This window comes from Choristoneura fumiferana, chromosome 18 (genome assembly GCF_025370935.1).
Source record: "Choristoneura fumiferana chromosome 18, NRCan_CFum_1, whole genome shotgun sequence".
Classification (NCBI taxonomy): domain Eukaryota; kingdom Metazoa; phylum Arthropoda; class Insecta; order Lepidoptera; family Tortricidae; genus Choristoneura; species Choristoneura fumiferana.
In genome coordinates, this window is record NC_133489.1 from 8,494,708 (window position 1) to 8,511,855 (window position 17,148).

The following is a 17,148-nucleotide window of genomic DNA, read 5'->3' on the forward strand; positions in this document are numbered from 1 at the left end:
TGGCCGGATATCCGGCCGCCGGATATTCGGCCTAGTTTTACGTACAATAAAATTAAGCTAATGCAAACATGCGCATGACACTCCGTGCAGGTTGCAACTTGTAGAGTATAATTAATTAACTTAGGGGCTGTTTCACCACCCATTGATTAATTTTAACTGACGGATAAATATGATGTCGTTTCCGTTTTTTTTGTTTCAATAGACGCAAGACTGTATCACATTTATCCGTCAGTTAAAATTAATCAATGGGTGCCGAAACAGCCCCTTAGAATAATAAACTGATGTCAATAATTGATACATTCATAAATAAATACCAGTTTTTATTATTTTTTTTACCATCCAGTATCCGGCCGGATAGTACGCAACTATCCGGTATTCGGCCGAATAGTAAAATAGTGGCCGGATAGGCTGAATACCGAATACTGGCCGGATATCCGTTGCATCTCTAGTTATAACGCACATAATATTACTTGATTTTTTCTGTAATGGCTACGGAACCCTATCTTGGGCGTGTCCGACACGCACTTAGCCGGTTTTTCTTAATAAATATGGGCTTTGATTGTTTAATCTGTTAAGTTGTTACAACAATGAAGCTGCTGGTGGTGCTTGCTGCCGTCGTAGCGTGTAAGCATTAATTATATATTTTTTCAAAATTAATTTACTAATTAGTACAACTCTAACGGATTACTAAGTTGTATATACTGTTATCTCTTTTCGTGAAATAAATTATTTTGTATTTTTGTATTAATCTAACAAACAATGCGACAAAGTCTAATTAATTTGTAATAAAAACATTTGCCTGTCATTTTTTTTCAATTATTATTTAAACTTAAATTTTAATAAGCAAAATAATCTGTGGGGTTTCCCCGATACATTTTTTTTAATTACACTGAAACTAGAATACATTGAAAAATCATAAAATTACATCTGAGGCGAGGATTTTAACCCTGTTCGTCGTGATGCGTGCCCTTTACACTGTGTACTGTAGATTTGTTTTGAAAAATATATACTTACCTACCTTTTTGAGTTTCTTGTCGAATTTTTCTCAACACAGATTTTTCTGAACCGGTGGTAGACTTTTTTACATTCATAACTCGTAGCCTAAATTGAATTAAGATATTTTGCCTTTGACTTTAATAGGTAGGTAGGTACCTACACCAAACTGAGCGTTGGTATCGCACGACGTCTAAATGTATTTGAAAACAATTATTTTTCATACTTAGTGATTTTTTTGTCACCAATGCTATGTTTTGTTTGTGTAAGGTGTACTGTTGTTTTTTACCCGACTGCCAAGAAGGAGGGTTATTTATGACACAAATTGTTTACGTACTCACCAATGAAGTTAATTAAATATATTTAAATGTTTAATTTATTTAAGTGACCGCTGGTAACGCTGTGCCCCTGGTGCCAGGTGATAATAGCCACTATGTGGAAGGCGAGAGCCGCTACATCTGGATGCCTGATGGCGAAGGAAAACCCGTACTGGTAGACTTAGAAGAGCCAGTGGATGAGGGTTTCTTGAACGGCAGGAATGGAGCCAATAACCAATATTGGCTCTTCACCAGGTAAGGCAATATCTTTAAAACAATTGTCATGTTTTAATACAAAAATAGGTAATACTAAACTATATAAACAAACTAAATGACTGAATGCTTTAAGGTCAAACCCCAACAACCCTCAAGTGATTGTGCATGGTAACGCTAACACAATCTGGAACTCCAACTACAACGGCAACCTTCCACTGAACGTAATCGTGCACGGATGGAACAACAACGGCTGGAGTCCCATGAACCCCGATATCACTGCTGCTTTCCTTGCTGTCACCAACTGCAATGTGATCGTATTAGATTGGAGTGCTCTAGCTAATCAGGGATACAATACCGCTGCAGCGGGCGTCCCTAGTGTAGGCCAATTCCTTGGAAACTTTTTGGTGTGGCTGAGGCAGACTGGTGGTGGAGCTTGGAACAACGTTCACCTGGTTGGATTCAGTTTAGGAGCTCATGTTGTGGGAAATGCTGGCCGTCAGGCTCATGGCTGGCCCGCTAGAGTTACTGGTAATAGCTTACTTATTAATGACATTATTTATTAGGTAGAATTCGTAACAACATAGGTAATTGTTTTTCTACGTACTTAATAGATATCAGCTTGTAATCTTCGGTGCTTCCGTTTATATTATATCTCTGAGCATTAATGATTACTTTTATCAGTACGAGTAAGTATATTGAGAAAAAAATCAGTGAAGTCGATTCGACTAGGCGTTAAGATCAAGAAACTAAAAGTTCTTTTTCTCAGGACTTGATCCCGCTGGCCCTCTATGGGGCAACAACAACAACGCTCTGAATCGTAATTCTGGAGCGTATGTTGAAACTATCCACACTGACGGCGGTCTGCTCGGCATTATGGATGCTATTGGTGACAGCAACTTCTACCCTAACGGTGGTAGGAACCCTCAGCCTGGATGCTGGATTAGCACTTGCTCGCACGGCCGTGCTAACGATCTGTTCGCAGCCACAGTTCGCTTCAACCACTTGGTCGGAAGACAGTGTTCTAACATTTGGGAAGCCGAGCTGAACACTTGCAGCGGTGCCGCGTTGAATATGGGCAATGGTGATTGGAACAAACGAGGGTAAGTTATAATATCTTAACTCTATGAATAAAATTACGTATATGATAGCCGAATGCACAAGAAGACAAATCTTTAAATTAGAGATTAGGTACTTATGAATGATGATCGAAATTAAAAAACCATACCTAGTAGTCTACATAGTCTTACACTACACCTCGATTATTTGGGAGTTCAGTGTGAAATAACATTCCGAAATTTTGAAAATTGCTACATCTTGAGGAATTTTGTACCAGTGACTAATTCACACTACCTAGGCCGATACCTACCCGGGTCTATGGCTTACGTTGTGAATTGTGAGACGTGAATATGATTCTCTGGAAGAATAATGAATTAAATTATTGTTACAGGAGTGGAATCTACGGACTACGCACTGGCAACTCCTGGCCTTTTTAAATAAATAGAGAAATATTAAACTAGTTGCTGATTTTTTTTTTCATTTTTAACCGACGAAAAAACGGAGGAGGTTCTCAAGTATCTTTCTCTTCGTGTCACAATGTTTCTGTTTAAACTCCTCCGAAACGGCTTGATCTGAGAAAAGGCTCGCAAGGTCTGAGAAAAGGACGTAAACCATTTTCATAATTCTACGCGGGTGGAGTCGCGGGCAACAGCTAGTATAATATATTTTTTATGTATGATCACGCATAACTTTTTACAGACTAGTCTAATTTTTAACCCCCGACGCAAAAAGAGGGGTGTTATAAGTTTGACCGCTATGTGTGTCTGTGTATCTGTGTGTCTGTCTGTCTGTGGCACTGTAGCTCTTAAACGGGTGGACCGATTTGAATGAGTTTTTATTATTATTTGGAAGCAGATTTTCTAGCAATGGTCTTAGACATGTTTTATCAAAATCGGTTCAGCCGTTTTAGAGATATTGAACTTTGAAGTGACAAAGTATGGGGTTTTCCAACTTTTTGTTGGTTAGGTTAGGTTATGATAATTCTTTAGTCCCATATAAATTTAGAAAAAAAAAACAATCCAAGTAGGAAAACAGGGAATGATTGATTGTTCACTCATTGATTGTAATAACCCACGTATAATTTTTTTGATAATTCTTTTTAGGGTAGGGTAGGTATATACGGTTGATATACCTCGAAGTTGGTCCCATATAAATTTGGAAAAAAAGGGTGGCTAAAAATTATAAAATAAAAACTTTTTAACAATATATTAATTAATACTTGCCATAATATGCCAGCAGCGAAATAAATCAAGCTGAAGAATCCTCCCGCCGCCTCACTGACGACCTATTGAAAAACACAAATTGCTTCGTTCCTCTCTACAAGTTCATCAAAAATAGTGAAATAAGTGATCAAAGTGAAAAACAAGGACATCTAAAATAAAGACTGCTTAATTAAAGGTCTTGTTACCAACCATCGACATCTATGTACCTTACGGCACAGATTGATGTCGATGTTACCAAGCCATAAGTAATTTCCAAAAAAAAAGACAACCTACGACGAAACGTCCTTTATATGCGTCCCCCTTCTCTAACATATCAGCAGCCTTCATAAATCAAAGTGAGCCAAAGCGCCAAAGCCAAGTAATTGATTTGAGTTCCTATTTTAGCGTGGTTGCTATGGCGTTATTGTTCTGTCTGAGGCATGGAGATAATAAGGTACAACCAGCGAACGAAAAAAGCATAGAAGCACAACTAGCATCGCAAAACGACACCACCTAGGTAAACTGTGTCAAAGAAGGTGGGGCATCAAAACTGTGTCAAACGGCCGGTTGTCTGTCTAGAGTTATTCCAGGATAGATGCCCCACTTCTTGAAAAAGCTTTATAAGCAGCAGCAGGTGGTAGGACCTTGTGCAAGGTCCGCCCGGATTGCTACCACCATCTTGCTCGCTAATCCTGCCGTGAAGCAGCAGTGCTTGCACTGTCGTGTTTCGGCGTGGAGAGTAAGACAGTCGGTGAAATTACTGGCACTTGAGGTATTCCATCTTAGGCCTCTAGGTTGGCAACGTACTGTAAGCCCTTGCTGGCTGCAGTACGAAAGGGCCGGCTCGACCGGGTTAGTATTAGTACCACACTCCCACAGAATACCGGCGTGAAATAGTAGTTTTGCTGATGTGTTACGTACAGTGAATGGGAGATCCGGACACCCAACTCCTCCCATTTAGCCCCCCTTTTAGGCCGGTTACGCACTCGCTGCTGTAGGTGTCCATGGGCGGTGCCAAGTTTCTTGCGGCGCATTCTTCTTGGCAATGATGGTCTTTCCGAAAGCGCTGGTAGTTTAAAAAATGACGTGTAAATGATTTGAATATGATTTGAATTTGAAATTGAAATTTGAATTTGCAAAAGCTTAGCCATCCATACTTATATTTATGATTATATTTATGGTATTTTTACGATTTTATAATATACTAGCGACCCGCCCCGGCTTCGCACGGGCAAAGGAAAAAAACGGCCAAGGGCGAGTCGGACTCGTACGAAAGGGTTCCGTACCTATACAACATTATACATTAAGTTAGTAAGTAAGTAAGTAAAGCGGTCCCCCGACACCGACGACGCTTAGATAAAAAAAAAAATACTAGGTAGTACTTATACTAAATTAACTTTGGCAAATTTTGCGGGAAATCAGCATAGTCCCCGCGGGATAGGGAGAAACCATCATGTAGCCTAAGCTCCAGTGCTACCAAATCAATTAATGTAAGAGAAATTATAAGCGAGGTAAAAGTTATTCGAACACAAATACTTACGAATATAATTTCCACGCTCTGAGGTCCCGCCGCGGAAGGTTTTGACACTTTATGACGAAACGTGTGCGCTCTTGCTCATGATGGCAGCAGCACCGAGGTTTGCGTTTGCGGGGAAGGCGCTTGCTATTAGGTATGTGATGGAACTTTAGTCCCACAGTTCTGCTACTAGCCGAAACAAAAATCGAGGCATCTATCCCACTGGGGCATCTATCCTGGAATTACCCTAGCTAGTTTACACATGGCGGCGCAGCGTAACAGAGGTATCAAGTGGTCACAAAAATAATAGTACATTATTATAGAGGCCGGCAACCTCAGGTTCCGGCCGAGGCTTGTATAGTGCTTTTCTCAAACATTAAATGAAATAAAAAAAAATATTGAAGCTGGCGGGACGCTAGTCTGGTCGCCCTGTTGTGTTCGCGCGTGTCGCGCTGGCTGCTGGCGGCGGGCGGCTGCGGGCGGTGGTGCTGGGCCGGCGGGCTGGATGTCTAATGTTGTATAGGTACGGAACCCTTCGTACGAGAGTCCGACTCGCACTTGGCCATTTTTTTTTTACTTTGCCCGTGCGAAGCCCGGGCGGGTTGCTAGTCTTATAATATTTTAAATCAAAATAAAGCTTAAAATCAAATGTAATTAATTACGACCATTTCGCCTACGAAAATGACTCTTCGTTGCATGCAACCATCCATTAGCTAAGCGTTATCACATGGTTCTCACCGCCATTTTATAGACACAAAACTTCAGAGCTAGGATACAATCCCAGCCAGTTGGGCAACTACGAAACTCGAAAATCGAAGTCCGTATCGTACCGTCCCGCTTACTGTTGACGCACTGTTGGACCTAGGCCTTGGAAGCGCCCTGCATCCACCATGAACCGCGGCTTTAACTGCAGTCATTTTGAAATGAGGGTTTTCACAGAGGTAAAATATCGCTAGATGGCGTTAGTATCGTGAGGTCCGTTTGACGTTTGACGTTTGCTTGTGATTGGTTAAATAACTAAATGAACCAATCGCAAGCTATCGTCAAACGTCAAATGGACCTCACGATACTAACGCCATCTAGCGATATTTCGCCTGTAAAAATCCTCATTGACCAATCACGCTTACTTTGTTTTGGGTAATAGAAAATCGACTGATGTTTTTTTAGCCATTCCTTATTGGTACTACAAGGCGCATGCGTAGATGGAATAATTGCCTCGATTTTAACTGGAATTTTGTAGGAAGCTCGCGTTCTATGCTTTTTTTTGTTCGCTGAGTACAACTTGCATAACCCACAGTATGGGATCTATGTGTTCACTATGGCTTTTGTTAGTAGTTTTTTACATAGCAACACTATGGTGATACTGTGACGCTTGATTGAGCTGTCTGGCATTTTTCATCATCAGTGTACATAACCCACAGTATGGGATCTATGTGTTCACTATGGCTTTTGCAGTTCTTTACTATAGCAACACTATGTGTCTGTCAGACGTCATTGATTGACAGCTTTGTCTGGCTGTCTATCATATACTGTAGTCTTTGGTCTGCACAGATTACAAGAATAGTAGCTAGCTTAGTCTGTGAGTTTAGTGTTGGTTCAGTGTCAATACATACATCCTTCCTCACTGTAATAATAATAAGGTATGCTAAGCTACTCTTTGGCTAAGCTCATGCTAAGCTCTTACGGCTCTGTTGTGATTGTCTCATTATAGAATCGTTTATTTTCAAATTTAGACAAATTTCAAAACAGAAAAGGTAAAAAGGGTTTCCTCACCGTCGTTTCACATGCATATTAGTCTCACGGTTATGCTGTTAAGTGTTTCTCAGTGCATTAGCATAATCCAATTCAGTGTCCGAACCAACTTTCACCTCACAACCAATAGCTTCAAAAAAGTAAATATTTGTATTTTTTTAAATTAAAATTACTAAGTATAAAAAAAAAATATTAGCGAGCTCTCGTAAATAAGCTTTGTCTTGACCAGGAGTTGCCAGCTATGCACAGCAAGCACTACTTGAATAAGAAGTATATGTTTAGAAAAAAAAAAAACCTTATTCGCTCATATTTTACAGATGATCAGTGGAGTCCAACCTGCAGGTGAAAAATTGGGCCCATCATTTACTACCAAAAAAATCAATGTAAGTATAATAATTTTTAAGAATTTCAGTCACATTTGGTGTGCTAAAGCCTCGATAAAATATCAGAAGGAAAAAAAAAAGAATTTATCAAAGATAGTTACTTTTAAATGACATTATATTTATATTAATATAAATGCGAAAGTGTGTGTGTTTGTGTGTTTGAATGTTTGCCCGTCTTTCATGTTGAAACGGAGCGACGGATCAAAGTGATTTTTGACAAAAAAAATGTTTATTTTAAGGGCCAGAGTGATGTCCCAGAAAAATGCACAGTTCCCGAGGGAACAACGCGCGATAACCAAATTCCATGCAGGTGAAGCCGCGGTCAAAAGCTAGTATAATTATACTAGAATAGGTAAATGGAGTGCCTGACACTAGATAATGATAGACTCAACAAATGAGCAACGTTTTTATTTTCTATTGGAAACTGCTGTTTTTGGTCTCTGTTCTGAATTCTAAGATGGTTACATTAATTTGCAACATTGTATGATTTTTTTTTGTCACAATTTGTGGATAGATATTAGATTAAGGTTGACAGTATACATTTCAGAGGAAAGAAAGAACAAATAAAGAAAGAAAATTATTTATTTATTAGCAATGACACATTACATAGTAAATGTAGGGGAATACATAAATATTGCACATTAGAGGCATACATTTTTCTGTCAGGTACGGTGGATACCATGTTTGTCACATTCTATGGCTACTTAATTCTGGCATCCGCAGGGATACATCATTTTGTAAGATTAACTTGGATACATGTCTTTGTAGTTGACTGTACCTATGTAATTTAATTACATACTATAATTACCTACCCACTACTTTTTCCTAGGACGAAGAATGTTCTCATGAAGCAAATGAAGTGAATCACAAACATGTTTGCAGCAATACGGAAAAAGTAATAATAAAAGTTGAAAATGAAGAGTCTAGTTGCAGCTATATGGAAGAAACAAAGCATAAAAAAATAGTAAGTTGCCTACTCTATAGTCGCTAATTCTAGCTACATGATTATTTTATTTAATAATACATGCGCAATAATTGGGTTGAACTAAGATGTGTATTTTGTAAATGTATTTACTTAGAACTAGAGACGAAATTGAAAAACTTCTTCGACGACTGGAGACCACAGCGTTGGATTTCGGACTTACAATCAATCGCGATAAGACCAAAGTGATGATTGTAGATCGGGCCAACAACAACCAACCGGACGTCCAAAACATATGTGACGTAGTCAAGAGCTACATATATCTGGGCTCTACTGTCACAAACGCTGGAGGATGTGAAACGAAATCCGAAGACGTTGCGCTGTGACTAGATCCTCAGTGGAGAAGCTCACAAAGATTTAGAAGGACCGCAGAATAACCAGGAACACAAAAGTTCGGATAATGAGATGCCTAGTCTTTCCAATCTTTCTTTATGGAGCTGAGACGTGGACGCTGAGGAAACAGGACCGTCGCAAAATTGACGCTCTGGAAATGTGGTGTTGGAGACGCCTGCTCAGAATCCCGTGGACTGCGCACCGCACCAACGTTTCGATCCTTAAAGAGCTTAACATTAAAGAGAGATTATCGTCAACTGTGCAAATACGAATCCTCAAGTTCTTTGGACACATCATCCGTAATGAGGACTCCATGGAACGGCTTGTGGTGCAGGGGAAAGTCGAGGGCAAAAGATCTCGCGGACGCCGCCGGTTGGCCGGTTTTTATAATAAAATTCCAAAAAATATTATAAATGAAACGGATACAAAATTCAGATCTATTGTCAAGAAGACATTAATATCAAAGGCGTATTATAAAGTTAATGATTATATCATGGACAGGGATATTTGGAAATAATTCCGATCCGCATTAGCGATCCCTTCAAATAGCGAACCTACTGTGTTAAAAATAAAGTTGTGTTAAATACTTGTGATGTATACATATCATTTAATAATATTGTAAATCTGTTTTAAAAAAAAATATATATATACCTCGTTGAGTTTCTTGCCGGATTCTTCTCAGCAGAGGTTTTTCCGAACCGGTGGTAGATTTTTTTTTGACATTCATAAGTGCTTGTTATAGCCTAAATTGAATAAAGATATTTTGACTTTGACTTTGACTTTGAACACAATTGACAAACTTTGAGATACTTGTACAATAGTTACTTGTATAGATTGTCCATTAAAGTTAACGGAAATCAAAAATAACATGGTGTCTATGGTTAGTTTTATATTGTTTTAATTCGAGTAATTATTCTAACCTACTGTAAATTGCCCCACCTGCTTAAATCTTTTCCTTCTGTCTAGGTATTATAAAGGTTACTTGGAAGAGATCGCTCTGATGGGATAAGGCTGCCTATTGTTTACCTTGAAAAATCTCTATATCTGTGTTTTCTGTACTGCTTACGATGTGTTATGTGTTCAATAGAGAGTCATTGTATTGTATTGTACCTATGTAATTTAATTACTATAATTACCTACCTACTACTCTTTTCCTAGGAAGAAGAATGTTCTCATCAAGAAAATGAAGTGAAACACGAACATGTTTGCCTCAATACGGAAGAAGTAATAATAAAAGTTGAATATGAAGAGTCTGGTAGCAGCTATGTGGAAGAAACAAATCATAAAATAGTAAGTTGGCTTCTCTATGGTCGCTAATTCTAGTAACATGATTATTTAATATTAATAATACATGCGAAACTGTGATCGAAGATGCGAAATAATTGGGTTGAACTAAGGTGTATATTTTATTAAATGTCATTACTTAGATAAAGAAAGAATATGGTAGCAATCGGCTGCTTTAATTGAAATCCTAGTAATATTATTAATGCGAAAGTTTGTAAGTGAGTGAGTATGTTGTGCTAGACGGATTTTGGGAATTCCCAGGGGAATATTGTAAAATCCCGGAATTTCAATTGTAACTACCAGATAGAATAGTTAACGCGTGCGGAGCCGCGGGTAAACTCTAGTTAATAAATTTAAACCCAACTACGAAAAAAGGACATCTGAAGAGTGTGAAATAGAAAAAATATGATATCACATTTTTGTATTGAAAACATTAAATAATAATTGTGGTCGCATGCATATAAAGTTAATGATTATATGATATTATATCATGGACAGGGATATTTGGAAATAATTCCGATCCGCATTAGCGATCCCTTCAAACAGCGAACCAATTGTGTTAAAAATAAAGTTGTGTTAAATAATTGTGATATATAGATATCATTTAATAATATTGTAAATCTGTTTAAAAAAAATATACCTCGTTGAGTTTCTTGCCGGATTCTTTTCAACAGAGGTTTTTCCGAACCGGTGGTAGATTTTTTTTGACATCCATAAATGCTTGTTATAGCCTAAATTGAATAAAGATATTTTGACTTTGACTTTGATCGCATCATCTGAAATTTGTAGATAAGAATTTCGGTCAATTTTTTTTTTATTGTTTTTACTAGCCCGAAGAACAGTTAGTCCAGTTAATGAATTTGTTCACATGTATGATTTTTTTTACTTTTTCAGGCTAAATGTCCCAGCTGTAAATATGAATTTTGTATTCCGATTGAAAATTTGAAGAACCAAGCAAGTTTAGCCTCTAAAGAAACGAAACCTTCATGCAGCAATTCTTTAAGTGAACCTTTATCTAAAGTTGAATCTGTTTTTGAAACTCTTGAAATACAAAAACTAGAAAAAAAACTAGAATTAAAGACGGCTCTGGCAAAAAAAAGATTGTTCACAATAAAAAAATTACAGAAAGAAAATAAAATATTAATAAATAAAAATTTGAGGCTGAAACATATTATTGAATGTTTAAAGAAGGATAGGTTTGGCAAATCCAATTACCGTGCTGCTCTCGGTACGTGCTCTCCTAAGAATACTTAGTTGAAGTACTTATCCTTATCTCTGTCTAACGATTGAAAATTACCCACTCTATTTCTTGACTGCTGACATGCATATCTAGTTTTAAATTCCTATTTATTGAGTTATTAGAGAAGTAAAACATCCATGGGTTAATTTTTCCTTACAAATTTATTAAAATTATTGTTAATAAAATACCTAAGAACAATGTCGTATCGTGTATCATTTCGACGAATGCAAGTCTTACGTCCACTTGCAGACTTTTTAATCTAGGTTTAAGTGGTCTTAAGTCCTGTCAGATCCATACAAGAACTGTCGGTTTAAGCCTTAAATCGAGATTTAAAAAAGCCTACAAGGCGTCCTTAATTGATCTAAGCATTGTTGCCAGGACCCTTGGACATAAGTTACGTTTCGTTTCCTGAAAAGTTACAATTTTGTTGCAAAATTTACTCATTCGTTTTTAAAATTTACACGTTATTAAAAGGGTGAGAGAGAACGCCTTGACCCTTAACAGTAGATATTTTTTTATGTCAAATAGCTGGCAAATGAGCATGCGAGTCATCTGATGGTAAGTGATTACCGCCGCCCATGGACACCTACAGCAGCGGGTGCGTTACCGGCCTAAAAGGGGGGCTAAAGGGGGGAGGGGAGTTGGGCCTTCAGATCTCCCATTCACCGTACATAACACATCAGCAAAACTACTATTTCACGCCGGTATTCTGTGGGAGTGTGGTACTAACCCGGTCGAGCCGGCCCTTTCGTACTGCAGCCAGCAAGGGGTAACTGTGAAAATTGTTATCTAATTTAGAATTAACTACCAGATAAAGATTTGAATTGGTGTTTATTATTAAATCTAGTAATTGTCAAATCCAAAAAGTTTAACGAAAAATTTCCTTCTAATTCTTTTTTGAATTTTATTTTAACATGTTTGTTATTCAAACCATTCACAAACAAATCGAGCTGTCTCATACTTTCCCTCCAACATAGAATTAAATCATCAACGTACCCATAATAATTAATAATACACAATATTATTATTACCCACAATGTACCGGTACAAAATTTACCGAAAGCCCACGTACACAGATGCCGTGATACCAGCATCATCTAATCTCCCGTGGCAGCATAAATTAGCAGCTTTTCATTGTTATGTACATAGATTGTTAACTCTACCTCTTTCTAGGGAACATTTTGATTTAGAGTTAAATACTATTTGTCAGATAGCGTTGTCAAATGGTTGTACTAAATCAATTTTAAATAGTTTGGTTCAGAAGAAGCAGGCACGGATAGTGAATAGCATGCTTTACGCCGTGTTGCCTTCGCAATCTTCTAACAAATATAGGTGTAGCATTTCATACGTTGGTCGTTTGTCTGATAGAATTTATGGTATTTTAAAATCAAACAATGTTAAGGTAGCCTTTAAGACTAACAACTCTTTGTACTCTAAAGTTTGTAACCACAAAGAGAAGGTAGATAAAGGAACTAGATCGGGTGTATACAAGCTCACTTGTAATGACTGCAGTAAAGTATAAAATATGTTGGTCAGACAGGTCGCAGTTTTAATGCTAGATTTAAAGAGCATGTTTCGGCATATAGGAATGAGCATCCTGATCTGTTGGAATTAAATCATTCTTTATCGGACTCAGATTCGTATGAAGTGTTACATTATTGTGGCAAGGGGTTTCGTCTCGATGTTTTAGAATGCATGGAGATAATTAGATACAACAGTATCGGGTCTATTATTAATGAGCAGGTAAATTTAATTTCATCTCCCTTGCTACGGCTTGGATCTAATTTCAGCAATGGTAGCTAATAAAACATGTCTTGACAGTAAATAAATAAAAATCAAGGTAGTTTTGAAGGACGGTTAATTTTTTTTATTAATTTTGGGTAGTTTTGTTTTGTTTCATAAAATATATGTGGGTACTTTGGGAGTAACAGTGACAAATTAAAACGGTGGTTGTGGTTCATTAGTCTAACAACTGGTAGCATGGTGTACGGTTGTGTCACTCTGAAGATGGGCTCTGGTTGAGTTCGAAACGCGTCAGTGTAGTGTGGTGGTGGTGGTGATAGATGGGTTTGTGTGATTTGTGTGTGTTCTTACAGTGTGGAGGTGGAGGAACTGCATGAACACGCATATTTTGCATAAGCTTAGCTATCGTAAGGTCGCGGGTGAGCAAGGTAATTCTTTTAGTTCATTGATATGGACCTCCGCAAAGTAACGCCTGATTCAATAAATAATGTGGGGTCATTTTAGATGGCTTATTGACATAGACAGTCGGACATGAAAAATTATAATTTTCAGATTTTTCTTATTTACAATACAATACAAAGACTCTTTATTGTACACCAGACATAGTACGAGTAGGTACTTATTCAAGGATGAATTAATTTAATTATGCATAGTCCAATTACTTTTAAAATAGTTTTCAATTTTGAATCTGTTGGCTAAATATGGAAGCAATTAAAGCGTCACTTTACAAAAAAATAAAAGAAAAGAAAAACCGCAGAACATTTTTTTTTGTTATTTTATTTTTGAACAGATGTCCATTAGTCGTATTGAGCGTACGTTTTTAAAAAGTAATATTGTAATTTTGAACAGAACGTCTTTATTTTCCTTAAAGTGAAAAGGAGTCGTTAAAGCGAGACTAAACAACCATAATGACACTTGAACTATAGCCACCCTCGTTCTCTCGTGTCATTATAAGGTACTTTAGTCCCTTGTTGAACAATCTACTATTAATCGCTAAGGCATTTCATAAACTCGCTTGTATCGATCGTTTATTGGAGACAGAGAAAGCATCATTCAATAAGGCCACCAGCCACCCGTGGTCAGTCCGTAAAGGCCACTCCTGAAATGAAAAAAAAAACATTATTAAATTTCAATGAATCTAATAGGAGTAATAGATACTTATCAACAATTATTGGTGCAACAATCTACTATATTCTTATAATAATTTCTCTCATCTTATACCATAATGGGGGGTAATGTTGAATAGGTAGGTATTTTTTAAACATTGTAGATTTGCTCAGATTCTTATGATCCCCTTATTGAGACACGTGGGACAACATTGTCCTATGTTTTGTGTCCATGCATATAGGTAATTTACTGTTATTCGCGTCTTACCCTCGCTTGGTCACGATCCCATTTCCCATGTTCAACGTGGATCCACTGCATTGATTATTTTGAGCTTGGTTTAAGTTCCCGCATAGCCTTCCAACAAAATGGTTGGTCCGAACACTCGAAGCGAAGAGGTCGTGGGCTCGCTCGTGTGAACAGGAACTGTCACCGCATCCTGGCTGCACGTTCCTTCCACCATTCGGGTAAAAGTCAGCGTCACCACACGGATTAAAGATTCCGAGAAGTCCACCGTCAGTGTGGATACATTCTACGTAAACTCCAGAGTTGCGGTTTATGGCATTGCTATTAGTTTGCCACAGGGGACCTGCCGGATCCAAGCCTGGAAATGAGAAACAAAAGAAAATCAAAAGCATTAATCGTAGCTTCGTTCGTGCGAACTGTTAGCTTTATCACTTACAATCATAACATCAACTTTGTCTAAGGATATTGAGGATCCCAAGGATGACCTATGTGGAAATTCGGAGTTTTTACAAATAATATTGCATTATTTTTTACGTTGCATGAAGAACTCTGTGCAAAATTTCATGCGTTAAATTAAAACTTAGCAGTTGAAACTTTGGAATTTAATGTGTGTTTACAGTTTCAATCGCTTGCGGGAATAGCGGGATAAAAGTAGTTTATCATCCAAAGCCGTTCAACCGTTTTGTGCTTGAACGAGTAGTAAACACACACACACACACACACACACACACACACACACACACACACACACATGAACTTTCGCTTCTGTATAATAGTAGTCTGAAGTAGGATAACTGACCAGTTACCCTGACAGGACGACCGCCTGCAGTGCGTCCTGCTACTCCGACAATGTGAGCTCCTAAGCTGAAACCGACGAGGTGAACATTGGTCCAGACTCCTCCCGCAGTATTTCTGAGCCACACGATGAAGTTGCCAAGGAACTGCCCGACACTGGGCACCCCATTTACAGCAGTGACGTAGTTCGAGCCAGCGAGCGCGCGCCAATCAACCACAATGACGTTAGCGTCCTGCACGGCTAGGAAAGCCGAAGTGATGGCATTGTTTAAGCCAGAATTGCCACTTCCATTCCAACCGTGGACAATAATTTTCAATGGTCGGCTGGCTACGTAGTTTGAATTCCAGATGGTGTTTGCGTTGCCGTTGACGATTACTTGCGGATTATTAGGGTTAGATCTATAAAAAAAATAATTTGTGGATGCAGCCGAGTTGAACAGTTTGATAAAAAGTAAGTTAAGTAAGACGTTTTTAAATAAATCTTAAATTTAGTTGAGCAACCGTTTTGCTACTCCTGTTTTGATAAAAACAAATGATATTAGGAAAACTAATTTGCAACGAGAGCCGTTGTTACGATGGATGGTCCCAAACGCCGCTATTGGCGTAAGCAAGGGATTAAGATTTTCATTTGGTTGGTTGGATTCCTCGGTGGTCTGGTTAGGAGAACACCTAACACACGAAGCGCGTGTTTGAATTGCCCCCGCCGAACCGAAAAACTTTTCCATTATTGATTTTGTTGAACAAGCTTATTGCTAATAACAAGAAATAATATTTCGTAGAATATATGTGTCCAATGCACTTACCTAGTGTAAAGCCAGTACGCGTTATTTGCACCGTTCCTTGAATTCAAAAGCGCATGATCGACAGGTTCTTGCAAATCAACTAGCTTTGAATTCCCATCGCCGTCAGGCATCCAAATATAGCGGCTCTCACCCTCAACATAGTGGCTGTTATCCCCTGGCACCAGAGGAATTGCACTTCCAGCACACCCTTTAATACACAATCAACATTGAATTATCTCGCTTTATTAAAATATTTCAAATTATACTTATCAATACTAACATGCTACAAAAGCAGCAAAAACCACTATAAGCTTCATACCCAATTTGAATTAAAGATTTAATCCTTCTGCTGGGGTATTTATTCAGATGTTATCAAGTCAATTGATTGATAATATCATGGATTATTACTATTTAAAAAAAACTGATTTTGATAAAATATGCACCTATTAATACTTATACCTACTTAATCCACTCCCCTGTAGCGCATCATTATTCTGATTTCATTTCTTGACATGTACCTAGAGGTAATGTTACCGTATCTTGCCGAGTCCTAATTGAGATCTAATAGGAATGGGCAAGTATACGATGAAATCATTTTAACCGACTTCAAAAAAGGAGGAGGTTATCAACTCCGTTGTATTTTTTTTATGTTTGTTACCTCAGAAAACCGTAATTTATGAACCGATTTGTTTTTTTATTGCGTTAATATAGAAATGCTTTCAATTAGGTCCCATAAGCACCAAATCAGGATCTGTGTAGGATCTTAAGGAAATCGAGGGAACTCTTCAAATGTTGTTGGAATACCTATGGTACCTAATTTTGATATATTTAGTAGTAACACGTGCATACTCAATAACAAGTATTTCACGGGTTAAATTTCAATTACTTTAACACAGTTGCTATGCAATTTATGCTCCTCGTAATCCATATGGTAAAATGAACTATTATGACATATGGTAAACTATTGTATCTTAGATTTATTATTTACACTAAAAAGCGTAAAAAAAATTATAACAAAAAATTGAACCGACTACAAAAAACCATGATAATTTTCTACCAGTCCGAAGTCGGTGCCTCAGCACGAGCCAGCAGGAGTGATTGAAGCCCAATATGTGCGTAGGTGAGGTAGGCGACTATAAGTCCACTTCTGCTGACTCGTGCTGAGGCACCGACTTCAGATTGGCAGAAAATTATTTTCATGGTT

The 17,148-nt window shown here is 37.9% G+C and overlaps 3 protein-coding genes across 7 annotated transcripts; 2 read left to right on the forward strand and 1 right to left on the reverse strand.

Moving 5' to 3' along the window:
- The first annotated feature begins 556 nt into the window (after window positions 1-556).
- On the forward strand, window positions 557-3,042 carry LOC141437859 (pancreatic triacylglycerol lipase-like). The gene is made up of 5 exons (XM_074101409.1): window positions 557-624; window positions 1,379-1,565; window positions 1,660-2,054; window positions 2,293-2,626; window positions 2,974-3,042. The coding sequence occupies exons 1-5, from the start codon at window positions 588-590 to the stop codon at window positions 3,017-3,019; spliced, it is 999 nt and encodes a 332-aa protein (XP_073957510.1). The 5' UTR covers window positions 557-587; the 3' UTR covers window positions 3,020-3,042.
- Window positions 3,043-6,830: 3,788 nt separating this feature from the next.
- LOC141437865 (uncharacterized) lies at window positions 6,831-11,476 on the forward strand. Of its 5 annotated transcripts, XM_074101419.1 has the most exons (6): window positions 6,831-6,940; window positions 7,370-7,435; window positions 7,675-7,745; window positions 8,265-8,399; window positions 9,909-10,040; window positions 10,929-11,476. In XM_074101419.1, the coding sequence occupies exons 3-6, from the start codon at window positions 7,740-7,742 to the stop codon at window positions 11,286-11,288; spliced, it is 633 nt and encodes a 210-aa protein (XP_073957520.1). In that variant the 5' UTR covers window positions 6,831-6,940; window positions 7,370-7,435; window positions 7,675-7,739; the 3' UTR covers window positions 11,289-11,476. The 5 variants fall into 5 exon arrangements, with proteins under 5 accessions (XP_073957520.1, XP_073957516.1, XP_073957517.1 ...); XM_074101415.1 differs by lacking the exon at window positions 7,675-7,745; XM_074101416.1 differs by lacking the exons at window positions 6,831-6,940; window positions 7,675-7,745 and adding an exon at window positions 6,947-7,054.
- Window positions 11,477-13,545: 2,069 nt separating this feature from the next.
- Window positions 13,546-16,298, reverse strand: LOC141437860 (pancreatic lipase-related protein 2-like). The gene is made up of 5 exons (XM_074101410.1): window positions 16,225-16,298; window positions 15,966-16,152; window positions 15,167-15,561; window positions 14,392-14,725; window positions 13,546-14,116 (listed from the first exon to the last, which is right to left on the reverse strand). The coding sequence occupies exons 1-5, from the start codon at window positions 16,259-16,261 to the stop codon at window positions 14,071-14,073; spliced, it is 999 nt and encodes a 332-aa protein (XP_073957511.1). The 5' UTR covers window positions 16,262-16,298; the 3' UTR covers window positions 13,546-14,070.
- Window positions 16,299-17,148: the final 850 nt, after the last annotated feature.

Bases quoted from the DNA above. Each gene is read 5' to 3' on its own strand.
- LOC141437859 (XM_074101409.1), top strand. From the start codon at position 588: ATGAAGCTGCTGGTGGTGCTTGCTGCCGTCGTAGCGT. The intron at 625-1,378 runs GTAAGCATTAAT...AATTTATTTAAG, and splicing joins GCTTGCTGCCGTCGTAGCGT to TGACCGCTGGTAACGCTGTG. The intron at 2,627-2,973 runs GTAAGTTATAAT...TTATTGTTACAG, and splicing joins GGTGATTGGAACAAACGAGG to GAGTGGAATCTACGGACTAC.
- LOC141437865 (XM_074101414.1), top strand. From the start codon at position 7,085: ATGCATATTAGTCTCACGGTTATGCTGTTAAGTGTTTCTCAGTGCATT. The intron at 8,400-9,908 runs GTAAGTTGCCTA...CTCTTTTCCTAG, and splicing joins AAACAAAGCATAAAAAAATA to GAAGAAGAATGTTCTCATCA. The intron at 10,041-10,928 runs GTAAGTTGGCTT...TTACTTTTTCAG, and splicing joins AAGAAACAAATCATAAAATA to GCTAAATGTCCCAGCTGTAA.
- LOC141437860 (XM_074101410.1), bottom strand. From the start codon at position 16,261: ATGAAGCTTATAGTGGTTTTTGCTGCTTTTGTAGCAT. The intron at 14,726-15,166 runs GTCAGTTATCCT...TCTCATTTCCAG, and splicing joins TCGTCCTGTCAGGGTAACTG to GCTTGGATCCGGCAGGTCCC. The intron at 14,117-14,391 runs GTAAGACGCGAA...TTTTCATTTCAG, and splicing joins GGGATCGTGACCAAGCGAGG to GAGTGGCCTTTACGGACTGA.